The 26,972-nt window shown below is 41.4% G+C and overlaps 1 protein-coding gene across 1 annotated transcript in view; it reads left to right on the top strand.

The window, feature by feature from the left end:
- The window catches only part of LOC306698169 (transcription factor SOX-6-like), a 106,989-nt gene that overhangs the window by 34,194 nt on the left and 45,823 nt on the right, over positions 1-26,972 (top strand). Inside the window, exons 3-5 of the mRNA XM_079162373.1 lie at positions 3,825-4,044; positions 6,730-6,940; positions 24,442-24,531. Of these exons, the coding sequence (XP_079018499.1) occupies positions 3,826-4,044; positions 6,730-6,940; positions 24,442-24,531 (520 nt within the window). The 5' untranslated portion in view covers position 3,825. The remainder of the gene's footprint in view (positions 1-3,824; positions 4,045-6,729; positions 6,941-24,441; positions 24,532-26,972) is intronic.

Below are 26,972 nucleotides of genomic sequence, written 5' to 3'. Positions count from 1 at the left end.
TAACGCCACTTCCGAAGTTATTTTAAACCAAACTACGCTCTTTTCCTGAACCTAACCAGGTAGTTTTGTTGCCTAAACTTAACTTAGTTGTTTCCTGTGAAGACAGAAGTTTATTGTGAAAGAATGTACGCACAACGAGCATCAATTGACAGATCTAGCTGGACTTTTGAAGGAAAACGCACGCAAAATGATGTCATATGAACCATTGTATGAGGATAAGATTTTAACATTATGTATGTTCACAAATTATTAGCATGAGAACGTCGTTCTGTGTTTATGTGCACTGCCTTTACAAATGTGGGTGAACTATATGCCAATAATTTTACTTTTGAATCCATCAACAGATATGTGAGCAGTGAAGAGAAATGATTTTAGAATCAGCTGTAATTAAGTTAAACTGTGGAAAAAAAAGAAAAGGTGAACACTTTCAGCAGAAAATACAAATAAACAACTCCTCACCCTTCACCCGAAATCTCGAAGTCAAAATAACTACTGGAGCTCCTAAACTTATTCCACAGCAATGAATTGGTAGAGCTTAACTGTTGGCGTGTTAGTTAAACAACAGAGTCATCTAAACACTGGTAATGTGATTCTCTGCCGGATGACGAGCGCATGAAGTATTGTTTTCCTGCCCCAACCAATCGCATAAAGGCCTTGCGGCATGCTTACCAACAAACCCCCGTACTGTTGCATGATGATACCATATCAGTGGCAGCGAGTTATGGGGCTGGGCATTCCTGGCCATATGAGACACCAGTTCCAAGAAACTAAGTCTTAAGCTCCGCCATAAACACAGCACCAGCAATATTGTCAGCTAAATATAGGCGCTCCTCTGCTTTCTCCCTTCCCGGCTCCCCATCAGCCCCCTCATCGCTCCAGTGTGGATTGCAGGGGTTGATTCTGGATTAGTCATTAGCTGTTTGCTGGTTGTCTGGGGTCTTATGATCTCATACTCAAACCGCCGTGTAAAATAACGGAGGTTCTGAGAAATGTAAACATCAGGCCGACAGCGGTCACCAGTCCAATTTGTCAAATCAGGCATTAGGTGGAGCTTGGCACTGATGGCAAATTAATGAATCTCAGACTTCACTTAGTGAAGTGGGAAAAATAATTGTTATCATTCCCAAGACTGGCAGAAGTCTTCTAGCTGTTGCAGTCTTGGTAGTAAATTGCTGAAACTCTTGACGGACTCTTGATCGGCTAAATGTTTCAGTCTCTTCTCCATCACGTGTCCAACGTCATCTGACTGCCGTTAGGCGCTGCAGGTAGCGCACAGAGTGGTTTCAGAGCTTCTTAGCTGAAAACAGCTGCCTGCTGCATCTGGAAATGCAACATGATCTCACGGGAAGGCGTATAAATAGCACAATATTTTAAGGACATTTTGCGCTTAATAACAACGCATTAAACCATTTTAAGTTGTTTCCGTGAACTGGACACATTTAGGTTTAGGCAAAAAAACTACTTAGTTGAGTTTAGGAGAAACATCATGGTTAGGCTTAAAATATGTAGGTTAACTAAGTCAAATATAAGTAAGGTAACATAAGTACAGAAAACACATCACAAACATCACTAAAGCAACTTCTAAATGACACTATGGGACACAAACAGCGGTCTCCCGGTTGAAAGTCCTATGATTGATTGACCCACTCACTATTACTATTACCGAGACCACAGTTAACACAACTGTATTTGGGTTAGGTTTGGTTTAGTTTATACTAATAATATTCCAGCGTATGCGTTTACATTGCAGTCCTTGCAGACTACATGGCGTAAAATGACACGCTAAAGTAAGAAAGGCGTTCTTGTTGCACGGTAAATGACTTCCAAATTGCTGTGTCAATAAGAGGCCATTTGGTGAGACTGGGCTGGAAAAATGACACTGATCAGAACGAACCAAAAGTGAAGTTTGCTTCAAGATGCTAAAACATTCCTTAGAGCTGAGCAAAACAGAATTGAAGTAAGCCAGAGAGCCTGAAAAGATGATATTATTATTATTTTTTATTGAGCATGAATGAGAGAAAAGACTCTTTAGGGTAAGATAGACAAGAATTGCAGCTGGCTTCCAAAGGACAGAAAGTGATCCAGTAAGTTACGATGCTGTACTATTAATGGTTCTCCAACATCTTCAGGTCAGAGTTGAGTGAGTCTCAGTTTTCGTGCGGCGACACTATCCGGCAGCCGTCCTCTGGTGTAACCTGCATAAGAGAGTCACTGACACAAGTAGTAAAAGATGACATGCAAAGAACGTCATGACCCCTCGGAATCCTGCTACGATAGTCAAACCCACATGGAAACGAGCTCTTTCACGTAACACACTTTAGATCCAGAAGCACATGTCTGGAATCGACACTTGCATGCGCCTTATTCATGTTTTCGTCTCACATTTTCTCCATCTATTCATTCTCTTCGTTCTCTCTCGCATTGACATGTGGTTTCAGTCTTTTATCTCACTCTCATCAGCTCCCGGTGTAAATGATTTTGCTGCCTCCCCACACACACACACACACACACACACACACACTCTGCGGCCGATCGCTCCAGACATATCACTGAGGGTCAGATTTACGTTTAAGGGCACCCAGGAGGCTGCATATTTCAGAGGTGGACAGCCTGCTGTGATTTACTGACCGCTAACACTGAAGTGGCAATCTGTTTCACTTCGCAGAAGTTGTGTGTATGCGAAGGCTTGTGTGTGTGTGTGTGTGTGTGTGTGTGTGTGTATGTGTGTATGTGATATGTTTTTTTTCTGGAGCAAAAACAATTCCTAACAGTCTGTCGCCCTTTTCCGCTGGAATTTGCATTGTCAGTTATCGCATAATAATTTGGTGTGGGTGTGTGTGTGTATTACTTAAACGCACCAATTATCTGCATCAGGACAAAAAAGATGTGGAAAACCCTTTAAAGCGGGCTTGTGTTTCAATTTAGAATAAGAATTTAGGGCTGAGATTAGGCTACAGGAGAGGAGGGTTGAGGGAATAAATGTGGTCAATGAAAGTCCTCATAAGTATAGGGCAACAAAGGGAAGTCATTACAGTAAATGATGTATTAGCCTAATGACTCTGCCAGCCTGAGGCTTACTTTAGAAAAAAAGAGAGATTTTTCCACTGAAAGCAGTAGCACAGCGTCTGCTTTTTTTTTAACAGCTCTGAGGTGATGAGTGGCCTTGATGCTGCTTAATAGATTAATAGATTATCCCCATGGCAGTATGTGCTTAATGTGCACATGTGTGTATGTGTGTGTGTGTGTGTGTGGAACATTCAGCATGAATGTCTTGTAGTCATTGTAAGTTTCTCAGATTGCGATAAAAGCCAAAGAATATGATGTGTACTTTAGGTTGCTTGTGTGAGTGAGCTGTAATTACATCTTCAGCATTCATGTGTCTGCATTTTAAATAAAGTTGTGGTGCTGAATTCAAATGGATGGTTCTGAAATCTCCAACACTTTTCCTTTTTCTTTTGTGAGAGCAGCGGCACAAGTTTAGACCTTCAACTGGTCACTTGAACTTTCCTCCATCACGGGTCCTCCTCTCCTCTCCTCTCCTCTCCTCTCCTCTCCTCTCCTCTCCTCTCCTCTCCTCTTTAACCTCCCCTCTTGTCTCTTCTCCTCTTCACTACTTTCCTTTCCTCTCCTCTCCTTATTACTGTCCTGCTGTCCTCTTCTCCTCTCCTCCCCTCCCCCCTCCTCTCCTCCATTTTCCTTTCCTTTCTTGCTCTCTTCCCTCCCCCCTCTCCTCGCCTCTCCACCTAACCTGAAATAACGTTCGGCAATGCGCCGGTCTAAACATTGCCATCAAAATGAAAGCCACTTTGTCTTGTCCTCCACAGAATGATGTCTTCCATGCGAGCAACGCCTCCCTTTCACCCAGCGTCTGAGGATGAGGAAGCGATGGGTCAGGACAATGCGGCCTGGACCAGCGAGGAGCGAGAGGGCCCGAAGGAGACACCGTCTCCCTCTTCGCATGACCGACCCCACCCGGATGAGCTGCAGCCAATGAGGGAGAAGCTGACGGACGCAGAGTGGGAGAACATGGTGCCTGCTGCGATGGTGAGATGTGAATTACGCACAGGGCTGAGAAATTGACCATATCTTATCTTGAGATTTGTTGTCGTAACTCAAATCTATAAAACAAATGAGGTGAGTGTGTGTACATAGTGTACACACTCAGGGCACACGGCTCATAAAACACTCATGAAATACATGCAGGGGTACACAGGGTGTGCAAATTCTCATGCATAATGATGATTGTGCACAATCGAATGCATACGCACGTTGAACACATGCATACACACTCACACACACACTCACACACACGCACACACACACACCAGTGGTCCTCTCTGGTCTGTGTGCTGCAGGCAGTGCTGTAGGCAGCCCAGTGAGGCTTCTCCTCTGGAGAGTTATAGCCCTTGGTTCTTCTCATCTCCACCTCCTGTCTCTCTGTGTGTGAGAGTGTGTATGTGTGTGTGTTGGAGAGTGTGCATGTGTGTGTTAAAGGGTTAGTTACTTGGCTTCAGGTTCTGTTGGTCCCTAATGGAAGAGGCGTGTTTGACTTCAGCCTCTGAGGAAAGTGGAAAGTTCTGAGAATAAAGTTTCTTTCCGTATCAATGTTGTGGTATAATACATTTTACATTTCCCAAAACAAAAGTCCTGTTCACACTTCTGATTTTACTAAAACATACTTATGTTTTCTGTTGTCATCTTGAGACGATAACTACATTAACCATTCTCAGTGCATAGTGAGAACTTTAAAGGCAATTAGATATTATAGAAAACTTGACTTTCAGTTCAAAGTGACCTTGAGGCAAATAATGTTCCTGAATACTTAAAGCTTGTGAAGTTCTCACACACTTCTGAATCTCCTCATGTGTAACCGCACCAAATAATGAATTAGTGATTTAAAAAACAAAAGTTATTAGTGTATTCTGAATGAGATAAAAAAGAAAGAAAAGGAGAAAATGAACTGCCACACGAAAGCCTCCACAAAAGACTCAAACTGTGGTTAGGTCAACGCATTTTTTATATATTTCGAAGAAATAAACTTATTTCTAAACCTAAGCACAATTCTTTGTGTTTGTCAGCTGACCTTGGAACTATGAATGAAATAAAGAAGACAAGGACAACGGTGTGTGAAAGATCTACCTTTCTTAACAAAAAGGGCAGAAGGTCAATGAGGGAGTTGGTGCTTCTTTTATGTTGGCCACGTTGGTTAAAAGAGTAGAAAACATTTCCAAAAAGTTATAATATGGAAGAGGGACAAGCTGAGGACAAAAAACACCGGCCTGCTTCTCTTCCTCCCACCACCGGCCTCCAACAGTGAGAGAAAAAAATACATATTTGTGGAACTCGTTTCACTTTGGCCAGTTTTAAAAAATCTCATTTTTACAGATTTTTCTTAAATGTTTCCTGCATTTCAAAAGTCTCCAATTTGAAGGACTCTTCCTCTGTGTGTAACAAAGCTCTGTGGGACCAGATGGTTCACGAGTTGACCCACGCTTTTGATATGCTTCTTCAAATATTTCAGTTTCACATTTGAGAATGATGCCTCTAGGGGCGAGTGCCTTGCTCAAGGACAAACATCACGGGGGTTGTCACGGATCTGCATTGTCTGCTGCAGAGGTTGAATGCGTGACCTTTTGGTTTTGAATATGATCTGATCATCAGGCCTTCACCACACTGCTTGGCGGCATTATGTGTCGATCTGAAAAAACACACCTGAACAATCCGAGTGACACACTATATCCTAATCCTCATTACAGAGGCATCTTCTGCTTAAAGACAAAGTGCACAGGAGGGCCTCCAGGAGCCATTTCAAGGGCGTCTTAAGATCCCGCTGTTAGTTAAAGCCCCTTGTCTTTGAAACATAAGCCTGCTAAAGTTCTTGGAGATCCCCCCACTCTGTAAGGGGAGGAGAAAGCGTCCAGAAATAGCCACGGTGTTAGAACACCTGTGCTAAAGTGTCTGTTGTGTGGGACAATGTGGTCGTCTTGAAAGGCTTATCGTCTCGGTAAATATAGACGCCTTGTGCCTCTCACTTAACTCATAACCCAGCAGAGCAAACAGCAGTGGGACAGAAACACTCCCGCAACACCGAATAGAAAAGCAATATAGTTTGTAAGTTAGTAACGTGGTGATAACTGTGCCAACATGAAGGGTTTTTTGGGACACTGTGATTTCATACATTTCTTACGGTACATTTCAATTAATCTACAAATCTGTGTTTTAATTTTAACTAATCTATGATGGCTTGTGTTGATCTCAGGTGACAGCCTCAAGTTCTGAAAAGTGAATCCAATACTAAAATGCCTTAAATCTGCATTCTCTCTAATGGCCATCAGGGGGCGACTCCTCTGTTTGCTAATAGAAGTCAGATTGTATAAAAGTCTATGACTCTACTTCTCTCTTGATTTATTACCTCAGTGAATATTATAAACATGGGTTTATGACCTCAATCGCTAGTTTCAAGTCTTCTTCAATACAGCATGATGTTCATTCCCCAACCTGGAATTGCAACAAACACTGACATGTATGTTAAATAGTAGAGTGATGGAGTACACTTATTTAAAAGGAATAAAATGGGGTGACACCACAGAGCTCCTGATGTACCCAGGACGCTCTCTGAATGTAAGCATATACTGAAAGGGGACAAGTTCTCTGAGTGCATCTAACCTGCATCAGTGCGCATATATTGCAGAAGCTCTGACCTCGGTTCTCTTATTTGTCTCCTCCCAGGACAATGAGAGCAGTAAAGGCTGCTCAGTCTACTCCTACCGGAATAACTCTACCTCTCCATCCAAGCCAGAGGAGTGCTCCAGGGATCGCGGGGAGCCAATGATCGGCCTCGTCTTCGGGACGCCGGAGCGCCGCAAAGGAAGCCTGGCAGACGTGGTGGACACACTGAAACAGAAGAAACTGGTGGAGCTGACCAAGACGGAACAAGACGGTAGGCCAAAGTCTTCCTCCATTTCTATGTTATAACTGTAATGACTCCAAGGAAAGTGGGGCACGCACACTCAATTTCAAACACTGCCTGACTTAGGAATCACACAGTAAGAACAGTTCAGACCCGGAGGCTGCAACGTATGGCTCCTCTTCCACTTAGGAACGTCACTGAAGTATGTATTGTCATGGGAAAATCTTAAAACAGGAACTTACAAACAGACTTGTTTTGGTTGAATGGTATAAACCCATTTAACCTTTACATTTGGAAGCAGAGACATAATCAAAACAGGACAAACAAGACTCTCACTCGATAGCAACAGCTTGAGGCTAAATGTGTTTTACAAGAGTGGCTCGATGCTGAATAAAAGGTTATGTTAATCATTCATGTTACAAATCTGGATTGCCTTTACTGCCATAGGGTTAAACTGAAATCCAACTGTGTAATAGCAGGAGAGTAAGTGAAAATGTAAGTTTCAGAATTATTATAATTATTATTATGCTCCCCTGAAAGCACGGGAAAGTAAATAAAGCGTCGGTAAAAGTAATTTTAGCTTGCTTTATTATAAAAACACTCTTCATTCAACTCGATAAAAAACTAAATTACGGTCATGTAAACCGTCTTTCCACTGTTCAAACAATCACCAGTGTTTGAAGGAGAGACTAAGATAGTACCAGATAAAGACAAAGGAAACCACACAAACCCATTAACTCTTCATTAACCCTGTTTTCCGGCTCGTTCATGACATTGAACATAACACGAGAAAAAAACAGAAAGCATACTCGTCCACTGGGAAGGGAGTCTGTCGCCTATGTTCAAAAAGACAGAAGCTTATTCCCTCACTTTCGATACACAGGATGCTGTTGTTGCTCACTTACTCTTCATTCGCACAAAAAACAACAGCGGTCTCGCCTCTACTTTGTTTTCCCTTTCTGAACACATCCTCCCAAGAGGATCTTTGAACATCTAAAATTACAACTGACAGATCCTTTTGCTCGTTAGATCACAATATCAATCAGGGAAAACACAGGTTTCCCTTTCTCCTGCGCCTCTGATCTGCACCACGAACAGAGGAAAGTCTCCCAGCATGCCCCAGCTCGCCCCTTCTCACCCCACAGCAAGCCAGATCTAAAACCATCTGACACCCCTCTTTACTGTTATGTGCACATAGTAATCATGATGGTATCAGAGGAGCGCTTTATCTCTCTCATTTAAAGGTTTTACTTTGTTATTGATACAGTGAAGTGGGCCAGAATTGGACAGCCGGAGGCGGAATACAGCCCTCAGTGTCTTTAGTTGAAAGACAGGTAGCTCTGCCTCTTATGTGCAGTACGGAAACTGGTTTGAAAGGAAAAACGTGTGTGTGTGTGTGTGTGTGTTTGTGTGTGAGCGTGTTAAAAAGTGTTGTGACATCTTCCTGTCAAATCAAAGGGGACATGAGTGGAAGGAACTGCTGGGGGACAAGTTGAAGTGTGTGTCTTCCTTTTATTATTTATTTTCCATCACGTGTAACCGTTTCCCCTCCAACCTGCTCAACTTCTGAATCTGCTTCTTTTCCATCTTATGGCCGGTTTCTGCAAACAGTCAGTTGTTCCTGTTTGCTGCATTTTATTTTAAAATAATCCATCACATTAAACGTTAACAAAAACTTTATTTATTTCTCTTTGGATTTCTCTTTTTTCCCCCTTATTTAATTGCAAATATTTCCAGGTCTCCTATTGGACCAGGGAATATTTCATGCTTTTGTAACTGGATGAGCAAATGCAATGCTCACTGTACTTTATATTCTAAACGTTATCAGAATTGGAAGTGATTTTGATCATAAATGGCACACTAAAAGACTATTTTTGAAATATTTACCGGGTGGCAAAAACAGTTAGAAAACAGGAGCATGATGTTGAATTTGCGGCTCCCTTACTGATCATTTTGGATAAACAAAATTCAAATAACTGTAAACCAGATAATCAAACTAGGTAACACTTTTTATGACTATAATGTATATGACCATACTTATAATGCATTACAGTCTGCTTATAGCGCTGTATAATTATTGTTATAGGACATCATAAATATTCATAATGCTTCATAACAATGACCATAACACATAATAAAGCATTTGTAATGACTTATAAGGTCAAATATTATGATACTTCATAATTACTGGTCACTCATTGACATTATAATTCCCATTGTTGTAGCACATCATAAACTGTTTTTTTAATCATGCACTATAATCACTATAATGCATTATAATGTGTTGCTCTCAGTGGTCATTGTTCGCTTTAAGTATTAAGTAAAGTTGTTTTTGCATAGATTCAATTATATTTTTTCCATTTTGCTTAAAGCAAACAAAGTCAGTATTGTCATTATTAAATGCTTACTAATGTGTTATGGTTATTGTTATGAAGCATTATGAATAGTTATGAGTGCTGATAACTATAATTATTCAGTGCTATACTCAGATTGTAAGACAGTGTGTTTATAATGACATGGGCGTCATAATGAATGCACTTTTCAGTGGAGAAGACAAGCACTAGTGGTGCATAAAGACAAACAGGTCAGCGGTGGATTTTACATCAGCAGCACCAGTAAATACAGCCTGACATGTTTCATCCATTGATGCCAAAGAATGACTCTGATTTCACACAGTTTTCCTCTTCTCTGGGAAAAAAAAGGGGAAAAGAAAAACACAGCTCACTATTGAGTTTGGCTCTTCCTTTGCTAATTAGCGGAGCTGCTATCCCGAAGGACTAGTGGCATTGATCACGCTGCAAACACTTACCATAGACAAAAATTAAACGTGATTAACATGTGCAATATAACCAGGCACATACAGTGTTAGCATGAATAATAACTCTGGGCCTTGTAAACGTTCCTGTGAATGGCTGTTGTCCCTGAAGATGCATTGTAAAAATATATTTCATGCACTGCGGCGGTAATGCATTTCGTTTTGAGTCTATTGTAAGCCTACGTATGCAGATTGACAGCTTTCTTTTTTCCTAATGAGTTTAGTTGAAATGAGAGGAGGTGATCAATAGATGGCTGCGGCTGAATGCTTCATTAAGTGAGGCAAGCGGCTACGCTCAGAGCTGTCGAGTGCTGAAGCTTCAAACCCCTGTTTTCTATTTCTCATTTGTTCATTTTTAGGAAATACTGCTTCTTTGTCTCATTACATCTTTCTCTCCTTTACTACATGGTGATGGGATTGCTGTTTCTCTTTCAACTTCAAGAACCCTTGAAAACATATTTTCTGGAATCTCTCCTCAACAGGCAACCTTGCTGATTTAATGCTTTGTTGCGTGTCACCTTCAAACGCAAAGCATTCCAAATTCATAAGCTGTCAAGAGTTTTTAAAAATCACTTTTTAAAGCAATGTAATGCAGACAGGAGTGCAAGGCAAACCTGGTAAATAGGTTTGTATATGGATTCCTGATGTGACACAGTTGACAGATCACTTTGCATTTCAAACGTTGCACGGCAGAAAGCTCCACAGGTATATTTAGCAATCCAAATCTTTTTTTCTTTCTTTTTTCTTCCTGACTCTTCACCCAACTGTCTCCTCAGCTTTTAAAAGCTTTATCAAGACGTCTTTAAGATTGAGACAGCTTTCTGTATTACCACACAGCTGGTTGCTGCAAATGGGTCCTTTCTGCCTGGACGTAGACAAGATGCAAGCCACGAGGGTGAAGGTCCCACACTTTCCTGACAATTTTTCATTTACATTGAGTTTCACCTGCATTGTGTGAAGGTTGAGATACAAAGACTTGCTGCATACAAAAGGCTTATTCTATACTGTTAAAGCACTTAGTACTTATTAAGCTGGTAGGCTGGTTACTGAATAAAATGTACAAGGCCAGCATGAGGGAACATCAGAAGAAAAAATGTGGGCACGAGATGTGCTGCGGAATGGAAACGCTCCTCCATCCTCTGTCATTTTGGAGCTAAAATAAGAGCAAGAGAGGATGGGAAATAAAAGCCTGTAATAAACAGAGAACATACCCACACAATAACCCGTCTCTTAGCATTGATGGGTGCCTCATTAGCAATAATGAATCTGAATTCACCTTGTCTCCTTGAGCCCTCGATACAGAAAAGGAAAAAGCAGTCAGAAGTGGACGCATTTATCTCAATGCTAAACCAAGCCATTCGGGGATGATGCCCGATGGACATTAAACCCAGTGAAGTGTGCAATCAAGCTCCCTCAGTTTTGATGACTGAATTATCATTATCTGTATTGTTGTGCCTCCCGGGGGCCGACCCACTGTTAACGGGGGCCTGGCATGGGCACGGTGCCCTCGTGCCAACTTAGTCAGCCATCTAATGTGGCCAGAGCAGCTCTGGCGCCTGGCAAACACTTAACATCACTCTACTCCCCGCTTATGCCCCGAGCCCTTATGAAATACTGTACAATTCACGTGTTTCATTTGCAAATGAGATCAGGCTCAATTACCGCTACACTGCACTGCTGCAGAGTGGTTATAACATGGACACCTGTGTGACTAATTTATGAATCCTGAAAACCTAAATGAGTTAAAGGAGACATATCGTGCTCATTTTCAGAATCATATTTGTATTTTTGGGTTTCTACTAGAAAATGTTTACATGCTTCAATGTTATAAAAAACACTTTATTTTTCTCATCCTGTCTGTCTGAATATACTTGTGTTCACCCTCCGCCTGAAACGCTCCGTTTTAGCACCTGTGTCTTTAAGACCCCCCTCCTGAAAAAGCCCAGTCCTGCTCTGATTGGTTTTCCAGTCTTTTGTTGTCTTCACAGTGTCACTGCAGCCGGTGACTCAATCTGTGTGCCAACTACACACAGTTTAGCGTCGCTTCTACCGGTGACTGTATAGTTGTGACATCACCACCTTATGGAAGTCACGACGGCTCGTTTAAAAGCCACAGTTTCTGATTACAGGCTGTGTGCGTTTCTTTGTGAAATGGGCGTTTTGATACTTTCACAGTAGTCATGACAGCACCTATAGACCTACGACATGATTTTTTTACAATATGGGACTTTTAAGTCTCAGGAGAACATTTGTCCTCAGTGCTATTGAGGATATAGGAACAACACATCTGCGGTTGTCTGAGATGAAAGCATATAAACTGACAGAGGCTTCAAGTGTACAGCTCAGATCTGATGGGACATTGCTGTCTCATGTTTTTTTCATGATCACTCTACAATCCCGGAGTTGACAGACAGTCAGAGACTATTTGACAGTAACCCATCAGTCTGGAGAGGCATTCGTCTCAGAGATTTGTACACAATATCATGAAATATCATGAGCTCCATATATATTTGTTAAATCCCAAAACACACACTAGTTAAAAGAAAACAGCAGATTAAAAACCCTGACCAATGAAAATGTTTCAGATTCGTGCATTAGTGGGAACATGATGTGACGGTGCATTTCTGTGATCCAACAAACACGGGTTTCTTTTCAAAAGTCATCATGACCGTCTTGAATTGATCCATTTTTGCAGAAACTTGTGATTAAAAAGCCATTTTCCATTTTTGCCAGCAATGCATGATTAAAGAGATTGAAAACATGTTTTTTTTCAATCAGCTTTATGTCACAAAGTGCACCGATCAGAATTTAGCAATATTTTAATGAAAATCTGATGACACTTTAGGGGCTGTTAACTAGTTTTTTTTCAGGCCATTGTCAATTAAATCTGATCGAACCACATCCACACAGTCCTCATAGAAGATTCAGTTTTAAAAACTACTCAATCCGAGTATTTTGTTGCCTCTACTCGGCCCTCAACATGGCCCGGCTGAGCTGGAGGCTCACAGCTAATGGTCCTAACAGTGCAAACAGTGCAAACAACGGTAACAGTGCTGACAGAGCTAAAAGTATGAGGGAGGTGCAGAGCGGTGCAGAGCGGTGCAGAGCGGCGGCCATTAGCTAGCCAGTGGGGCACGCTCACACGGAGTCACATGCATTAAAAAGCATGCACTGCCAGCCCTGCTATGTCAACAAAGCACAGAGAATATCAGATTACAACACACACAGAGGAAGATCGACTTCATTCACTGCTCAGGTAGACATTACTCCACTATATCTTCACATAGCAAATAGTTGTTTTCAGCTATATCAATGCTCTGAATTTCAGAATTAGCACCTTTATAGTGTTACTAATGCATACTAGTGATGCATATTTAAAGTTAACAAGAACCACATTTCTGGGGGCTTTATAACCTTGTCGTTTACTTTTCATAAAGACACCATGAGTCTAAGCCATTATGTCCACCAATAAATTTCGGTAAAATCAATATACATTGAGAGGAAACTGGTTTGCATTTCACTGACTGTATCCTGGTCACCAACGCTGCCTTCTGACCTCTTGCAGCTTCTTGTGCAGCAGCTGTTTTATGAGCCCTGTCCTTGTCCATGTGTTTAAGCTTGTGCTGTCCAGTTTGGAGGAGTCTGCTCTGTGTCTTAAGTTGAGGCCAGGCCAGAGCTAGGCACCCAATCACCCATATAATGGCTTCCCCAGCTGTAAGAGGAGGTCAGAGCGAGGCCATGCCTTCCTCTCACCCCGCTTCTCTGTGACAATAGAGACATTCTGCCAGGCTTCGTTCACTTTGTTCTCCCTCGCTGTTGAAAGCCTGTTTCAACATCTCTGCTGTTCCCGCCACTCAAACTGTGGAAAGTATGTCCTCTCCTCGAGGGGGTCTAGATAGTTGGCAGGCTGGGAGTGATGTGTAATCATGTGCAACCTTCAACTAGTGTACCTCTGTGTATTCAGCATCAACACCTGCGCTGCAAATGTTCAATGACGCCTTACCGGGAAAAAAATTAAATAAAAAATACATTAGCCGTGAGATTCCTTTTGTTACAGGGCAGCAAATGGATCTCTCTTCAAAAATAGCAGCTTAGCTACTAGCCAAGGGTCTGTCAGAAACATTTATTGAAGGACAAATCATCTGAAGGCTTGTTGAACTAAGCTGCCGATGAAGCTGCAGGTCAGGACCGAACTTTGAACTGAAACGAGCCCTGAGAGCCCGACCGGTTAGTGCGTGTGTGCGTGTGTGCGTGTGTGTGTGTGTGGGTGAGGGCTTACCGATTCATACACTCAGGTGGAAGTGGTTGTGATGACAGCTTAACGGGCGAGTGGGGTCGGCCCCGAGAGTTAAGCCTATTGGCTAATTAACACGCTCTTGGCTCTGGCACTGTTTGCCTTCCTCTATGGGATTGGCAGCTTGAGCTGTGATTGTGTGCAGGTATGGGCTTTGTCTTTCTGTCTGTGCGGATTAGCATTTGGGACACTGGTGCGTAAAAGAACTGTCCCAACTCGCCATATTCGACATAACAAGGCAGGGCAGAGCTGTACGTGTAGAAAGGCTTTATTTGCTTCAAACTTTGTTTTAAAATATTGATATTTAATCTACTTTTCGTGCATCCCAGTTTGGTGGTCAGTGCTGTTCTCCTCGGCTCGGCCAACAGGCCGACTCCCCCTGGACTTCTTGTGGTTGGTTTCAATCTCCTCCTCTGTAATTGATAGGGATCTCTTTACTAATGATCAGCCACAGCCTGTGGGTCTTGACTACAAATACAGTCAGCGGGACATGCCTGGTAGTTTGGCTGCAGGCCAGCCAGCATATGGTACGAGCGCATGCAATGCGGTTTGCCGGAACAGTTTTGAATGTCGTCCAAAAGAATCAGATTAAACAGTGATTTTATCAAGCTCTCCTTTTTTTTCTTTTTTACTAGGATTTCAGTTAAATGCCAAATTGTTCACCTGATAATTGAGCATCTGGCTAAGGCCGACGTGATATGACTGTAATAAAAATAAACAAGACGGGCCCGTGTCAAAGCCAAACGATATCATGTTTGAAGCCAGTGGAGCGTGTTTGACGCGGCCCCTTCATAGAAGTGGACTGTGAGGAGAACCGTTTGTCTCCAGTGAACCGTCACACACATGGCTTTGATATACACTACGCTGCATCTCTAATTAAGTTTCTTTTTTATTTTCAAAACACATAAGACAACCATCTGTCAAAATCGGTTGAAAACATTCACTTTGTTTACAACATAATTTGATTTTTAGGGATTTCTTTTTTTGTAATTTTCTTGAAAAATGAAGGGTCATTATTTCTTGTTACAATGATAATAAAGAGATCTGACTTAATCTGTATGTATTTATTTATTAATAAAACTATTTAAAAAAATACAACAATACATATAATACAAAAACATAAAATACCATTAGCAGCACAAATAATATTTCCTTTATGAATTTATCTGCAGGCCTCTGGTGTATAATCAGAACCTTGTTTGCATCTTTCCCCTTCACTTTCTAATACTGAACTGTAAACCCAGTTTCACTGTAAACTACGGTGAACGTTGTCATCTGGATGCAGAAAAACAGCAACATTTGGATGTGTGGAAAAGGCCTAATGAAAGTGCATCGTTGCCGTTATTCACAAACATTCAGAGAAATACTCTCAGAGAGCTCCTAACTAAGCCTGAACTATTTCAGCAAGGAGTTCTAGTTCTGGAGGGATTTAGGAAACTTCTCACAGCAGCTCTGAGCGAGGAAGGGACAGTGAGTCCTTAGTGAGGAGGTGTGGTTTCACTCTTTTAAAGAGCTGTGATTGGTTGATCCAAAAGAAAAGAAAACTGACGTGATAATGGGCATAGAATGGACAGTGAAACCAATCGGCCAAATCCAACAATTTAGTTTCTCATCATGGTGCAATTATGAGTATTATTATACGTAATGAACATCTCTGTTGACTAAATCAAAGGAAGCCTGGAAAATGTTTGAAACCACAGGCGCAGCAGCCTATTCACATATTATATTTATTTGCTTGTGTTTATTTACCATGATGGTCATTTTAGTAATTTATCTATTTGATATTAAACATTAAAATGACTCAGCTTCAGTTCCATCAGTTTCAGAAATCTGTTTCAGTGAATGCCGGCCAGTCTATATAAGCGGCGCCGTTGGTTTTTCACTTTAGGTTTCTCTTAAGTGCCAAGATACCTTTATCTGTACCAGGATGTTGTCTTAACCGCAAAGGGACAGTCTTAGAAAAAGTCGTAAATATAAGATTCTTTCTTAGAACGCCGACACTAGGAGCAAGTCTTTGTAGCAGGAAGCTTCATCGATACGGCTGCTGATCATTTTAAGTCTGAAATCGGGTCAATTGCATAAAGGAAACTCCAACTGCTCCAACTGAACTGCATGATCGTGAGGTTGTGAATCGGGCGGTTGGTGGTTCAGGTGGCCATGTTGGATCCACTTTCCTTTTCTCCTCTTTGGTCAGCTGAGCGGTTCTCGACTTGGCCCAGACTCACCACTAGGCCCCCCCTTTGCTGATATTTGGCTCCCTGACCCCCCCCCCCCATCTCTCATCTGTGACCTAAACCACAGGGTCCGCCCACATCAGCTCCCCCCAAGGGCCCGACCCAAAACAACGCTTCTATTGTGTCTGAACCACACATCGCGCTGCGTGTCTGTCTGTGTGTGTGTGTGTGTGTGTGTGTGTGTGTGTGTGTGTGTGTGTGTGTGTGTGTGTGTGTGTGTGTGTGTGTGTGCTAAGTAGGGTAGGGTTTCATATATCATGCCTAAAGTGGAACCAGAAGCTTGGGTCTTGAACTGGTGTTTTGAAAGCGTGCGTTTGACAAAGAAGCAATTTTGCACCCTGGACGTGAGTCCATTCGAGTCCCAGTTGTTTGATTTGACCTAAGAGTAGAGACTTTTAAATGTTTTAAAGTCTAAAATATCAATATCTTGACAGCTGACGACCGATTTAAATGTGTTTATTGATTTAGCTTTTTTTTTCTTCTCAGTATCACATATTCCAATAGAGTTTTCTTCCATTCAGTCTAAATACAAGGATTTCACAAAACCCACAACACTTTGCTCTTAGGGAAAAACGTCATTTCTATTCATAAACAGACCATTTATGTTTTTTGTTGTTTTTTTTCAAACAAAAAGAAGAAAAAAAATGAAACCCTGAAAATGGGAGAGGATAAATGAAATATGAAATCACTGCCATCAACCAGTGAATAGATGTTTTACTTTACATTTTAAATTAATTAAATCTAAAATGACTTTGTTGCTGCTGCGGTGCATCATACGCCCGAGCTGATGCAGTTCTTAAAGCTCATCAGTCATTCTTACTTGATAGTTTTCCGCTTTGACAGAATCAGGCAAACGTAGGAAAATAGGGTTCCTGTTGAAAAAATACAGTTATAGTTTAATTTCTAACACAGTGCTTTCCCTTGGTGGACAGACGTGGCTTCCTAACATCCAGACTATTAGGCCGCATAGCTGCTGACATCAGCGCTGTAATGCGGGACAGACCGGACCTCTCTGGCTGCAAAGCAGGGATCAGCAGCCGAGCTTTCCTAGTATTAATCTCACACCTTCAGTAGAAACTCTATCTAATTAAGGGCTGCAGGATTTCAAGCGGGCGCCTTTGGCAGCGCGGCTGCCGTATATCACATAAACTTCCCTACGCCGCTGGGAGGGACTACTTTGTAAGTATTTTTAACATGGGTGGCCCCAGTGCGAATCAAAGCTGGATCCAGGCAAAGTTGGGGCCTGACTTAATTCTCTAAACTGCAGGTGAGGTCAAATAGCAATCATTTTTGTGAAGGTCAAAGGTCAGAGCAAGAGTTTAGGTTGTGTGCAATGTAAATGTACACCCATAACCTCTATTGGTGATCTTCAGGCTACTTCTGAATTGTATTTCATTTTTTTTTTTGGTCAGAACAGGAAAAACAAAATGCAGAAGAATTTTCAAGGAGTCAACTTTTTATAACAAAATATTGAGTTGAGGTAATATTGAATTGCTTGTATTGTGAAGTTCAACATGCAACATGTAACATGCATTAAAGTACTTGCTCAAGTACTGATATTTTGTAGATTTAATTTCTACTGAATTTATACCCATAATGCTTTTAGATGATGTACAGGCTGCTTGTGCATCACAGTTTTAGTCAGAACAGGAAGAAACAATGAAACAGATACCTGAATTCACTTCAACATGCTCTTGTCTACAGTTTACTTTAGAGCTTAAATAATGACAATAACTTTGACCATACATTAACTGTTTAGGTCATTTTTGGAACGACAATGCATTGTTCCCAGTTTGAATATGTTGGAGTTTGGACAAAACAAGCAATTTAAATGTGAAGTTTTTGGCTTTGCAAAATTGTGATGATATTAATCATCAAACTGACCAAAAGATAAAAGCAGGAACATAATCAGCAGATTAACTGTTAAATATAAATAAAGTTCACAAAAATATCAGATCTCACTTTTAATACTTTATATACAAATTCTTAATTCACAGGAATGAGTTGTTGCATCTATTCGAATAAAAACCTTGTCTTTTTTTAAATTGATTTGAAAATTAAAGTTTGTTCATGCTGCACTCGTCATAAATCAACCTGGATTAGAGCATCAGTTTACCGTTGAAATTGTGGTTTGCAGTGCACGCAAAGCCTACATGTGGCTCCTACAGCTGGCCTGCTCTGCTGGAGTAGCAAAAGAATGTGTGTGCGTGTAAGCGTGTGTGTGTGTGTGTGTGTGTGTGAGGTGGGGGTTGATGCTTGAAAAGAGGGTTACACAGGGCTACTATCCCTCAGGAACCCCCCCCCTCTGTCCAGCATCGAGGGCCGGCTGCTTTCTCAGGCCATGTTCTGCGATAAGAGAGTCTGGGTGTCATCTGACAGATGAAAATAGTGTGTGTGAAACGGACACCGCGCTAACACGCAGTCAGGCTAACCACTCTGCAGTTTAATGGCTTTACAACACCAAGCGAGCAGTGATAGCCCATTGAAAGTGTGCATGTGTGTGTTATAACATGTGCAATTAAACATCTCAGTAGCGTACTGGCATTCTTTAATCAGTGTGTGTGGCGCGCATTTATGTTCGAGTGCTTCAGAGCGTTCTCATATCAGTGTGTTTGCGTGAGTGTGTGTGTGTGTGTGTGCGTTTGTCTGTGTATATCTTTTTCCTCCTCTTGGCTGGCCTGTCTCCTCATGTTTGGACATATGTTGAGTTTTATTTCACTGAGACATCAATCCTGCTGGCCAGCTGTTAGGACAGCTGCTCTCTCTGTGCCTCTTCTCGCTGTATTCACTCCAGTCAGTCGCTCGGTATCTTTCTTCCTATCTGTCTGCCTCTGTTTTTTTTTCTTTAATATCGTCCTTTGTTTCTGTATTATTCATCTTTCTTTATTTCCAGTTCAGCTCTCTGTCCTGTTCTTGCTCTCTTTCTCTCTCGTCTTTCCTCTCTGATGCTGTGGGGTCCGCAGCTGAAGTCACACCACTGACATAAATTTGGAAGTGCAAAGTGTAGCTGTCAGCTTCCATTTACACACGCTCGGTAGCGAAGTTAAGACGCAAAATGTTTTTTTTCCAGCCGTGGGTGTGTTACGCAAACATCGGGCACCCACTAACACATTGGTCTTTGTTATTGTTAACATTAACTAATTTTTCAGATTAATGTTTTTTTTCTCTCTTTACCTTGGCGCTTCGACTGCAGACTTAAGGGTTCCTGAGCTTTGGCAACTGTACATTGTGTGAGAGAAAGTGAAACAGACGCCATGTTTCCATTCAAATGCCAAGTAAATTAAAACAGAACTTTTGAAATGTCATCAAATATAAAATGTGAATGAAATATACTTCTACAAAGCAAACAAACTGGCTTCTCGAATGTAGACCCACAGCATGTCAGAAAACAAATGGAAAGTCTCTCTCAAGAACGGTTTCTGTTCTGTTGTGTATTTGAATTATGGTCAAATTTCACCTGGAATCAAAACGCAAGATAAATATATCTATCGACTGACTATACAACCACAATGGAGGCGTGTCCTGTCTTGATAAAAGAAACAACGTATGATATTTCACAGACGGTGTGATGGTATTGTGTTGACATTTCTTCAATGTGACAGTTGGATGGACGTTTAACTTTTCCCACTGAATCGTCAGTACAAAAAGTTTATTTATTGAATAAAAATTCAAAGACACAAAGGTGCTGATGCTACACATATAGCCATAGCAACCCCCCTTGCATCTCCAAGAGCTTTCAATGGTTTATTTATCATTTTTAATGCCTTAGAATAGATGTTATTGAGTCTGTTTGAATTTTGAATTTCTGACGGGAAATAAAAGTTCATAGGGAGCCTAAAATTAAACAAAACTGTCATCACATACAAAGCATTATTTATTTATATTTATTAATAACAGCATTAGGAACCGATGTATACACCGGTTTGGATGTGTCTCTCTCGCTGACTTTATTTGTAGGCCAACCCCAGAAGTTAGCATCGCACTGGTTCCCTCGACAAAAAGCCAATCGGATTTTCCCCTTTTTTTGATTACTTCAGAAAATAAGTTCAAGATAATCTTCACAAATGAACTCTACTAACTGACTACAACACACGGCTGCATGAGCACAAGTACACACGAATCTGCAAAGGCGGACTAGTCGGTGTGATGACGTTTAGTAGTCTCATTTTGTAAGTTTAGTCATTTGTAACTTGTGACAACTTTTTAAACTTGTGTTAATCACAGACATTATTTCAGGCATCTAACCAAAAACCCAGTGACTTTAAGAAGAGGGAATCGGAAGGTGCAAAGTTGCTAACTCATTTCCGGGTTTTAGGACTTATACTGTGGCAACCAGCACATTAATGGGGAACCCTTAATTAATTTCAGAAAACCCAAAATGAAAAGTCGAGCAAACCCCCAACCTTTCCGAGGCTTGTCGTCAACGCGAGGTTGCTAGCAAACCGGGAAAACTCAGGAAGTCACAGGCCAAGAAAATAGTTAAACAAATTAAACAACCAGATTACAATGTGTTAATTAGTGAGCTTTAGAGGTGCTGGTAGGCATATGTCTTTTTACTTTAGCTAGACGCGGGCTAGCTGTTTCCCCTTGTTTCCTCCCCTTAGTGCTAAGCTAATCGCGTGCTAGCTCTAGCTTCATATTTAGGGTCAAGACAGTGACAGTGTTATCAGTTTGTTAAATCTTGGCAAGCGAATAAACATATTTAGTGTCACAACTATTTTTTTTTAACTTCCAACTCCCAGTACTTCTTAACATTTGTAAAGAAATAGTCAGTCACCTAGCTTAAAATCCGTTTCTCTAACAGGCTACGACTAAAACTACGCTTGTGCAGATTCTCCAGAAATCAAGTTCAGATTCTGAATCAATTGTGGATGAATTTGGCAAATATGGTGACGAATGATACGTTTTCGAATTTGCTACAACTCCATTGCTGGATTTAGAGCCATCGTGGTACCAAAGAGGTGGCCATAACGTAAATCTCATTACATACTTACATTACTAGACTCCTATTTATTTTTTCCATTGCTAAACATTGAGGATATCATTGAAAGAAGACTTAGAAATGGGATCGTACTCACACTGGTGCTCAACTAAGAACATTTTATTGAAAAGTCCATTCCATGAGAAACGTTTAAACACATGGAAACAGAGGGAGAAAAGGGAAAAAGAGAGAGACTCAGTCTGAGTGGAGGCCTGTGGCACACTGTGTTGTTCTTGGCAGTGGCAGTTTTGGGAGCGTTGATGCTTGCCTCACACACACACACACACACAGTGAGTTGCCTGTGGCTCGTGTAAAACACCCAAAACACTGTCTCTTGGCAGGTTGGCGTGGGGACAGGTGATAAAAGTGTGTTTACCGTAAACGCTCGCCGGCTCACTGCCTGCCTCTGCGCTGATTTACTACAACTCTCTCTCTCTCTCTCTTTATCCACTTCTTATCTCCTTCACCCTCCTTCTATGTCTCCTTCACTTTGTTTTATTGCTCAACCATCCCTTCTCTCCATCTCTCCTCCCTGTCTTCTTTCCCCGCTGGTGTTGAAACCGTGTGGTTTACAACCAATTAAAAGCTCTGATCTCAGGGCCAAGGGTTAGAAAAAGTTTCACGTTCTAATAGAAGAGTTTAAGATAATAGAAATAAAACACCTTTTATCATCAGTATACATCCACATATCAGTATTTATATATTTGCAAGGGCTTTTTCATCTTCTCCTTACTTTTTTAGCTCTCCTCTTTCCTTTTTTATTTTTTATTTCCCTACTTCCTCACATTCCTAATCTCCCATCCAAACTCAACTCTCTGTACTTATAGAGAAAATGAAGCATCTTCATCATCTTGCTCCTCAACTCACCTTCCCCCTTGTTGACGTTTTCTGTCCTTCACTTCCCTCCTCTCTCGTGTCTCCCCCTCTCTTTTCCTTTTCATCTACCTTTCCTTCTCTCCTCACCCCATTCATCCTCCCTTTCCCTCCTCTTCTTCAAAACCATCCATCTTCCGCATTTCTCCCCCACTTGATAAAGTCGGTGTTCTGACAGCGAGGAATTTTTATCCACCCTCCAATCTAAACAGCACTTGATCCCCGACTCGGTCGCGGGGACAGATAGAGAGCCATCTAGGGTAACATCTCCCTCTCTTCTTCCTCTCTTCCTCTTTTTCTCCGCACTTACACCTCACCCCCTCCCATCCCTCACGTGTCTGATCTGTTTATTGGTACGGGGGGTATAAATTGTGCATCGGAGTACACACGCGGTTGACTTATGCAGATGTATCTTGGAGTTACAGGTTGTATTTTCCTCCCTAAGTGCTCCCATAAATTGCGCTTCCCTAATTTTGTTTTATAAAAGGCTCGCTGAACGAGTGCACATCGGCGTCTTTCAGTCTTGTGATGGGGAAAAAAGAAAAGAAAAGCCTCACATCCTGACCCCATCCTCCAGCTTTCCCCCCCAACCAGCAGTAAATATCACCCCATTGAACCAAAGATACACAAATACATATCCAGTAGAGTCACTTGTCCGATAAAACTATGAAAGATTGGGTGGATTCCATTGTCCTGAGGGTGGGGAAATTATCTTAATTCCCTTATTTTGCAGCAATGTGGACCATCTGTCTGGAAATACCCGTTGTTTTTTTCTCCCCAAATAAGGGAAATCACCATTATTACTGTAGTTTTTAAGTTGTTTCTTTGTCTTGGAGCTCCCTACGCTGCCTTTGTCCCCCCCCCCCCTGTTTACATTGATCCCATGTGATCTGGACGGCTGCATTAGCTTATTTACAACAATCATAATCCGACTGTAAACATGCAAGGCTTTAATGGACTCAACGAGGAAGTCGTGCTCGGACGGCGGACGGCATCGCTTGACCACACAATGGTCCCATACGCACAAACTACACATTAAGCCATTCACAATAGGCCATGTGCCCTTATGAATGCCTATAGCGCCTTTTGTCAGGATAAAGGCTCCACAAATGAGCTATTGTCCGACTTAACCATTCTAAATCAGGCAAGCCCTCAGGCGCATGTTTTCCACACAGCGCCCAAGAATGTCTCCTTTTTGTGTGTGTGTGTGTGTGTGTTTTTGACGTCCTTGGTGACTGAGGCTTCGGCATTGGGCCCCTGCGTGACCGTGACACCATCTGTGGCGCGTCCGCTGGCACGAAAAAACTGAATATACACAAACACTAACTAGGGCCGGTGCGTGGACATTTACAGTATGCACAAGGGAGCAGTTTCACATGCAGACACACTCACACAGGTATTGTACACCTGAAAGTGGCGGGAGAAGTATTAACTGTGCAAAGAGTACACAGTATTAGAAGCAAAAGTGGTCATTATACAGCGGAATGCCTCCTGTTATTGTTATCTTTTTATTACTCTAATACAGACTCATTCAACATTTCTATGTTGTAGCTGGTTGAGAAGCAGCTGGTTTTAACCACTTTATAGAAACAGATGGGTAGTTAAGTAATAATGTAATAATGTGTTATATATTAATAACTTTTTGTTCATGTAAAATCCTTATTTGCAATGGTAAAAATCCAGTTCGGTACCAGTGCCTCAAACAGTAAATGTACTTAGTTACATCCCCCATCTGATACCTGACAGCATGCACTACTTTACTTTGTGCATTTCTGTCTTTCTTTTGTGGAAAAGTCACACCCAAACACTCATGCTTGCACATGTCTCTCTCTCTCTCTCTCTCTCTCTCTCGCTCTCTCTCTCTCTGCTATCCGCCTGATGAAGAATTGAAAAGTTCCCATTGTCTAAGTAAAGTTCACAGCAGGACTCCAATTGAACAAATGAGACCTTATGAATCTGGTACCACGTGTCTCTGATGTCTATTATCCTGAGGCTATGAGACACATTGTGAGAAGAAGACAGCCACGAATCAGAACAATGCGGACATTCTCAACCGCTCAGCTGGATGGCTGCTGGATTTTTTTATTATTTTAAATGGTTGCTTGTCCTGATTCTATTTTTATTTTTAGTTAACAATTCATAGAAATGGGCTGTTATCTCTCTTGTCCTTTCAACTCTTTCTGGGATTTTTCTTTGTGAGCGACTCTGAATGTTCTCAGGCATCTTTAGCGAACTTACCAAACAGTTTTCTCTCATCAGGCGCATCCCATGCATTTGTTTTTTGAAAAACAACAACATCAAAAGTGAAGGTGATTATTCTCTGTGTTTTTGTAGAACCAACTTGCATGGAAAGGCTCCTCTCAAAGGATTGGAAGGAGCGCGTTGACCGCCTGAATGCAGACGAACTGCTGGGGGAGGTCAAAGGTAAGAGCATCCACGTCCAAGGCCAAATGTGCAGCTACAACTAAATCGACATCCACTTTCACACGCGCAAACAATGAGATGTCAAAGTTTACTAGATGCAGAAAAACTGTCTGCTTCACTTTGGCCTTCTGGCAACAAGTGGCACATCAATACATGCTGTATATTGGCTGTTTGAGGGAAGAGTAGGTGTGTAAGAAAAAGAAAGACAGAAGGAAAACACCTTTGCTTTTCATTTTTTTGCCAAAAGTCTTACATTTCTGAAACCTGCAGATGCTAAAGCATCTGAGGAATCTTGTTATACACACAGGCGAACGGTATACACGTGTAGAAATAAAGGTTCCAAAAGGGTTCTTCCTGAAGGGCTGAGGACCAAGAACCATTTGCTTCTGAAGAACCCTTTTTTAAAAGTAAGGGTCTTTCAAAGGCTCTTTATGAGACTAAGGGTTCCATTAAGAACTCTTAATGTAAAAGAACCATTTTCATCCAAAGAAGAAGTGAGTTCTTGGAGGATCGTTGAAAGCATTGGTGTTAAAAGATAACAACCCAACCCCACATCCTCCCCAAAAAACTGTTCTTCTGACCCATGATTGTTGTTGGTTTCACTGCACCACATCAGTCCTGGCCCCTTACGAGTCTTATGTGGAACCGTGTACGAGATGAAACCTTTGGATTGTGAAAGGGTTCTTGGTAGTGTGTGTCATGTGTACTATCACACGGAACGCAAATATTTTATGGTGAATAAGGAACTTTTTCTGAAACAAACTCGATTTTTCACTGCAAATAAATCTATTGGAATTTTTTTTATTTGCATCACTGCCGGTATGAAAAGTTTGTAAAATATTCATAGGCGGGTATTAGGGCTATATGTAGAACCTCTCATGGGGGTTCTGTGTGGAACCTTTTGGACAGATGGTTCTAACCCTTTATGTTGGGTTCTAGCCCACAACATCTAACCCTCTGAAAGGGTTCCAGCTGGAACAGGTTCTACCAGGAACCAAAAAGGGTTCTCCTATGGGGACAAGCTGAAGGACCCTCTATGGTTCTAGTCAGCACGTTTATTTCTAAGAGCATATGTGGACAAGAAAAGACACCATTTGGCAAAACAAAACAAAATTCAAGGGTAAGAAACAGTCAAACATGCTGTAATTCTCTCACCTGTGTATATTTTCAGCATGTTTCTGCATAGGAAAGCAAAAAGAGTAAGTGGGTGACCTACCTGTCGCCATGGAAAGCAGTGAAGGCCGGTTTAGACTGTAGGGGTTATGATTGTAACTTTGATTAAAGGGTGTGTATGAAGAGAGAGGCTGCACATTCATGAAGCCATAAATCGCACAAAGGCACAAAGGTAGACCTGCACCGAAGAAAGTCCAAATAGCAGCATTGCATTGTGGGGGGGGGTCTATTGTTAAAATCTCATTCAGCGGCTGCAGCAAGAGATTATTATTGCATATAGAATTGGATCAAGTTGTCCCGTGATGCTCACTGCTAGTAGGTGATAAGAATGAGGAAACAATATCTGCTTGATATCCCTCTAACCTTACTGCTCGGACTGAAATGTCAGGTTGATGACCGACCAGATTTATAACTTTTTTGAAGTGTCTCCAATGATGTGAGCCCACTATTTGAATGAAAGAAATATAACAGACACTGGCAGAAAACGCGTTATTTTGGAGGATTGATACATTTAAGTAGACAACTGCTCTCTGTCTCCTGCGCTGCATTAAATTCTGTTTGTGTGCCGTAACATTAGTCGCTAACCGCTCGGCAGTCGAGCTCCTCTCAGTGAGAGAAACCGTTTGTGATCGTCTCCCGTTGAAATGGCAAGCATTTCCTCTGTGGAAAGTGGAAAAAATGGGACGACAGAGAGGCTTCTGCAGCAGAACAGCACCGACATTGACTTTCACTCTGAGACAGAGATCTCTCTCTCTCTCTCTCTCTCTCTCTCTCTCTCTCTCACATGCATATGCAAGGAAACTACGCATACAGTATATTCTTAAACACATTTTGCAAAACGTGCACTTGTCATCTGTTATGTAGAGTAAACATCTAACTGATCACTCAGTCTGCGTTACAGAAATTTTAAAAAAGACCAACTGTTAAGTTGAAAATCCACTTGTTATGACTTCTTTTCATTTAAAAGTCAGGCCTATAATTTCCACTTGTATAATGTTTTCTCTTTTTTTGGAAGATCAGGTCAAGTGCTAGATTTCTCTTCTCTCAGACTTTTTCAACTTTCTTTTTTTAATATTTTTCTGTATTTTACTGGAAGTCATAGACTTGCAAAAAAAAAAAAAAAAACGATCAAATAACCTGCTCAAGGCCGTTCTGTATTTGACTTACATTTTGTTGGCAGTATCTTTCTGCTGTAGGTTTTTATTTAAAATTTTTTTTTTTTAAAACCTCTTTTGGGTGTTTTGTGGTCTACAGTGTTGATCATCTGA

This window comes from Pholis gunnellus (assembly GCF_910591455.1).
Source record: "Pholis gunnellus genome assembly, chromosome: 7".
In the NCBI taxonomy this organism is placed as follows: domain Eukaryota; kingdom Metazoa; phylum Chordata; class Actinopteri; order Perciformes; family Pholidae; genus Pholis; species Pholis gunnellus.
This window is presented reverse-complemented; position numbering and strand designations above follow the sequence as displayed.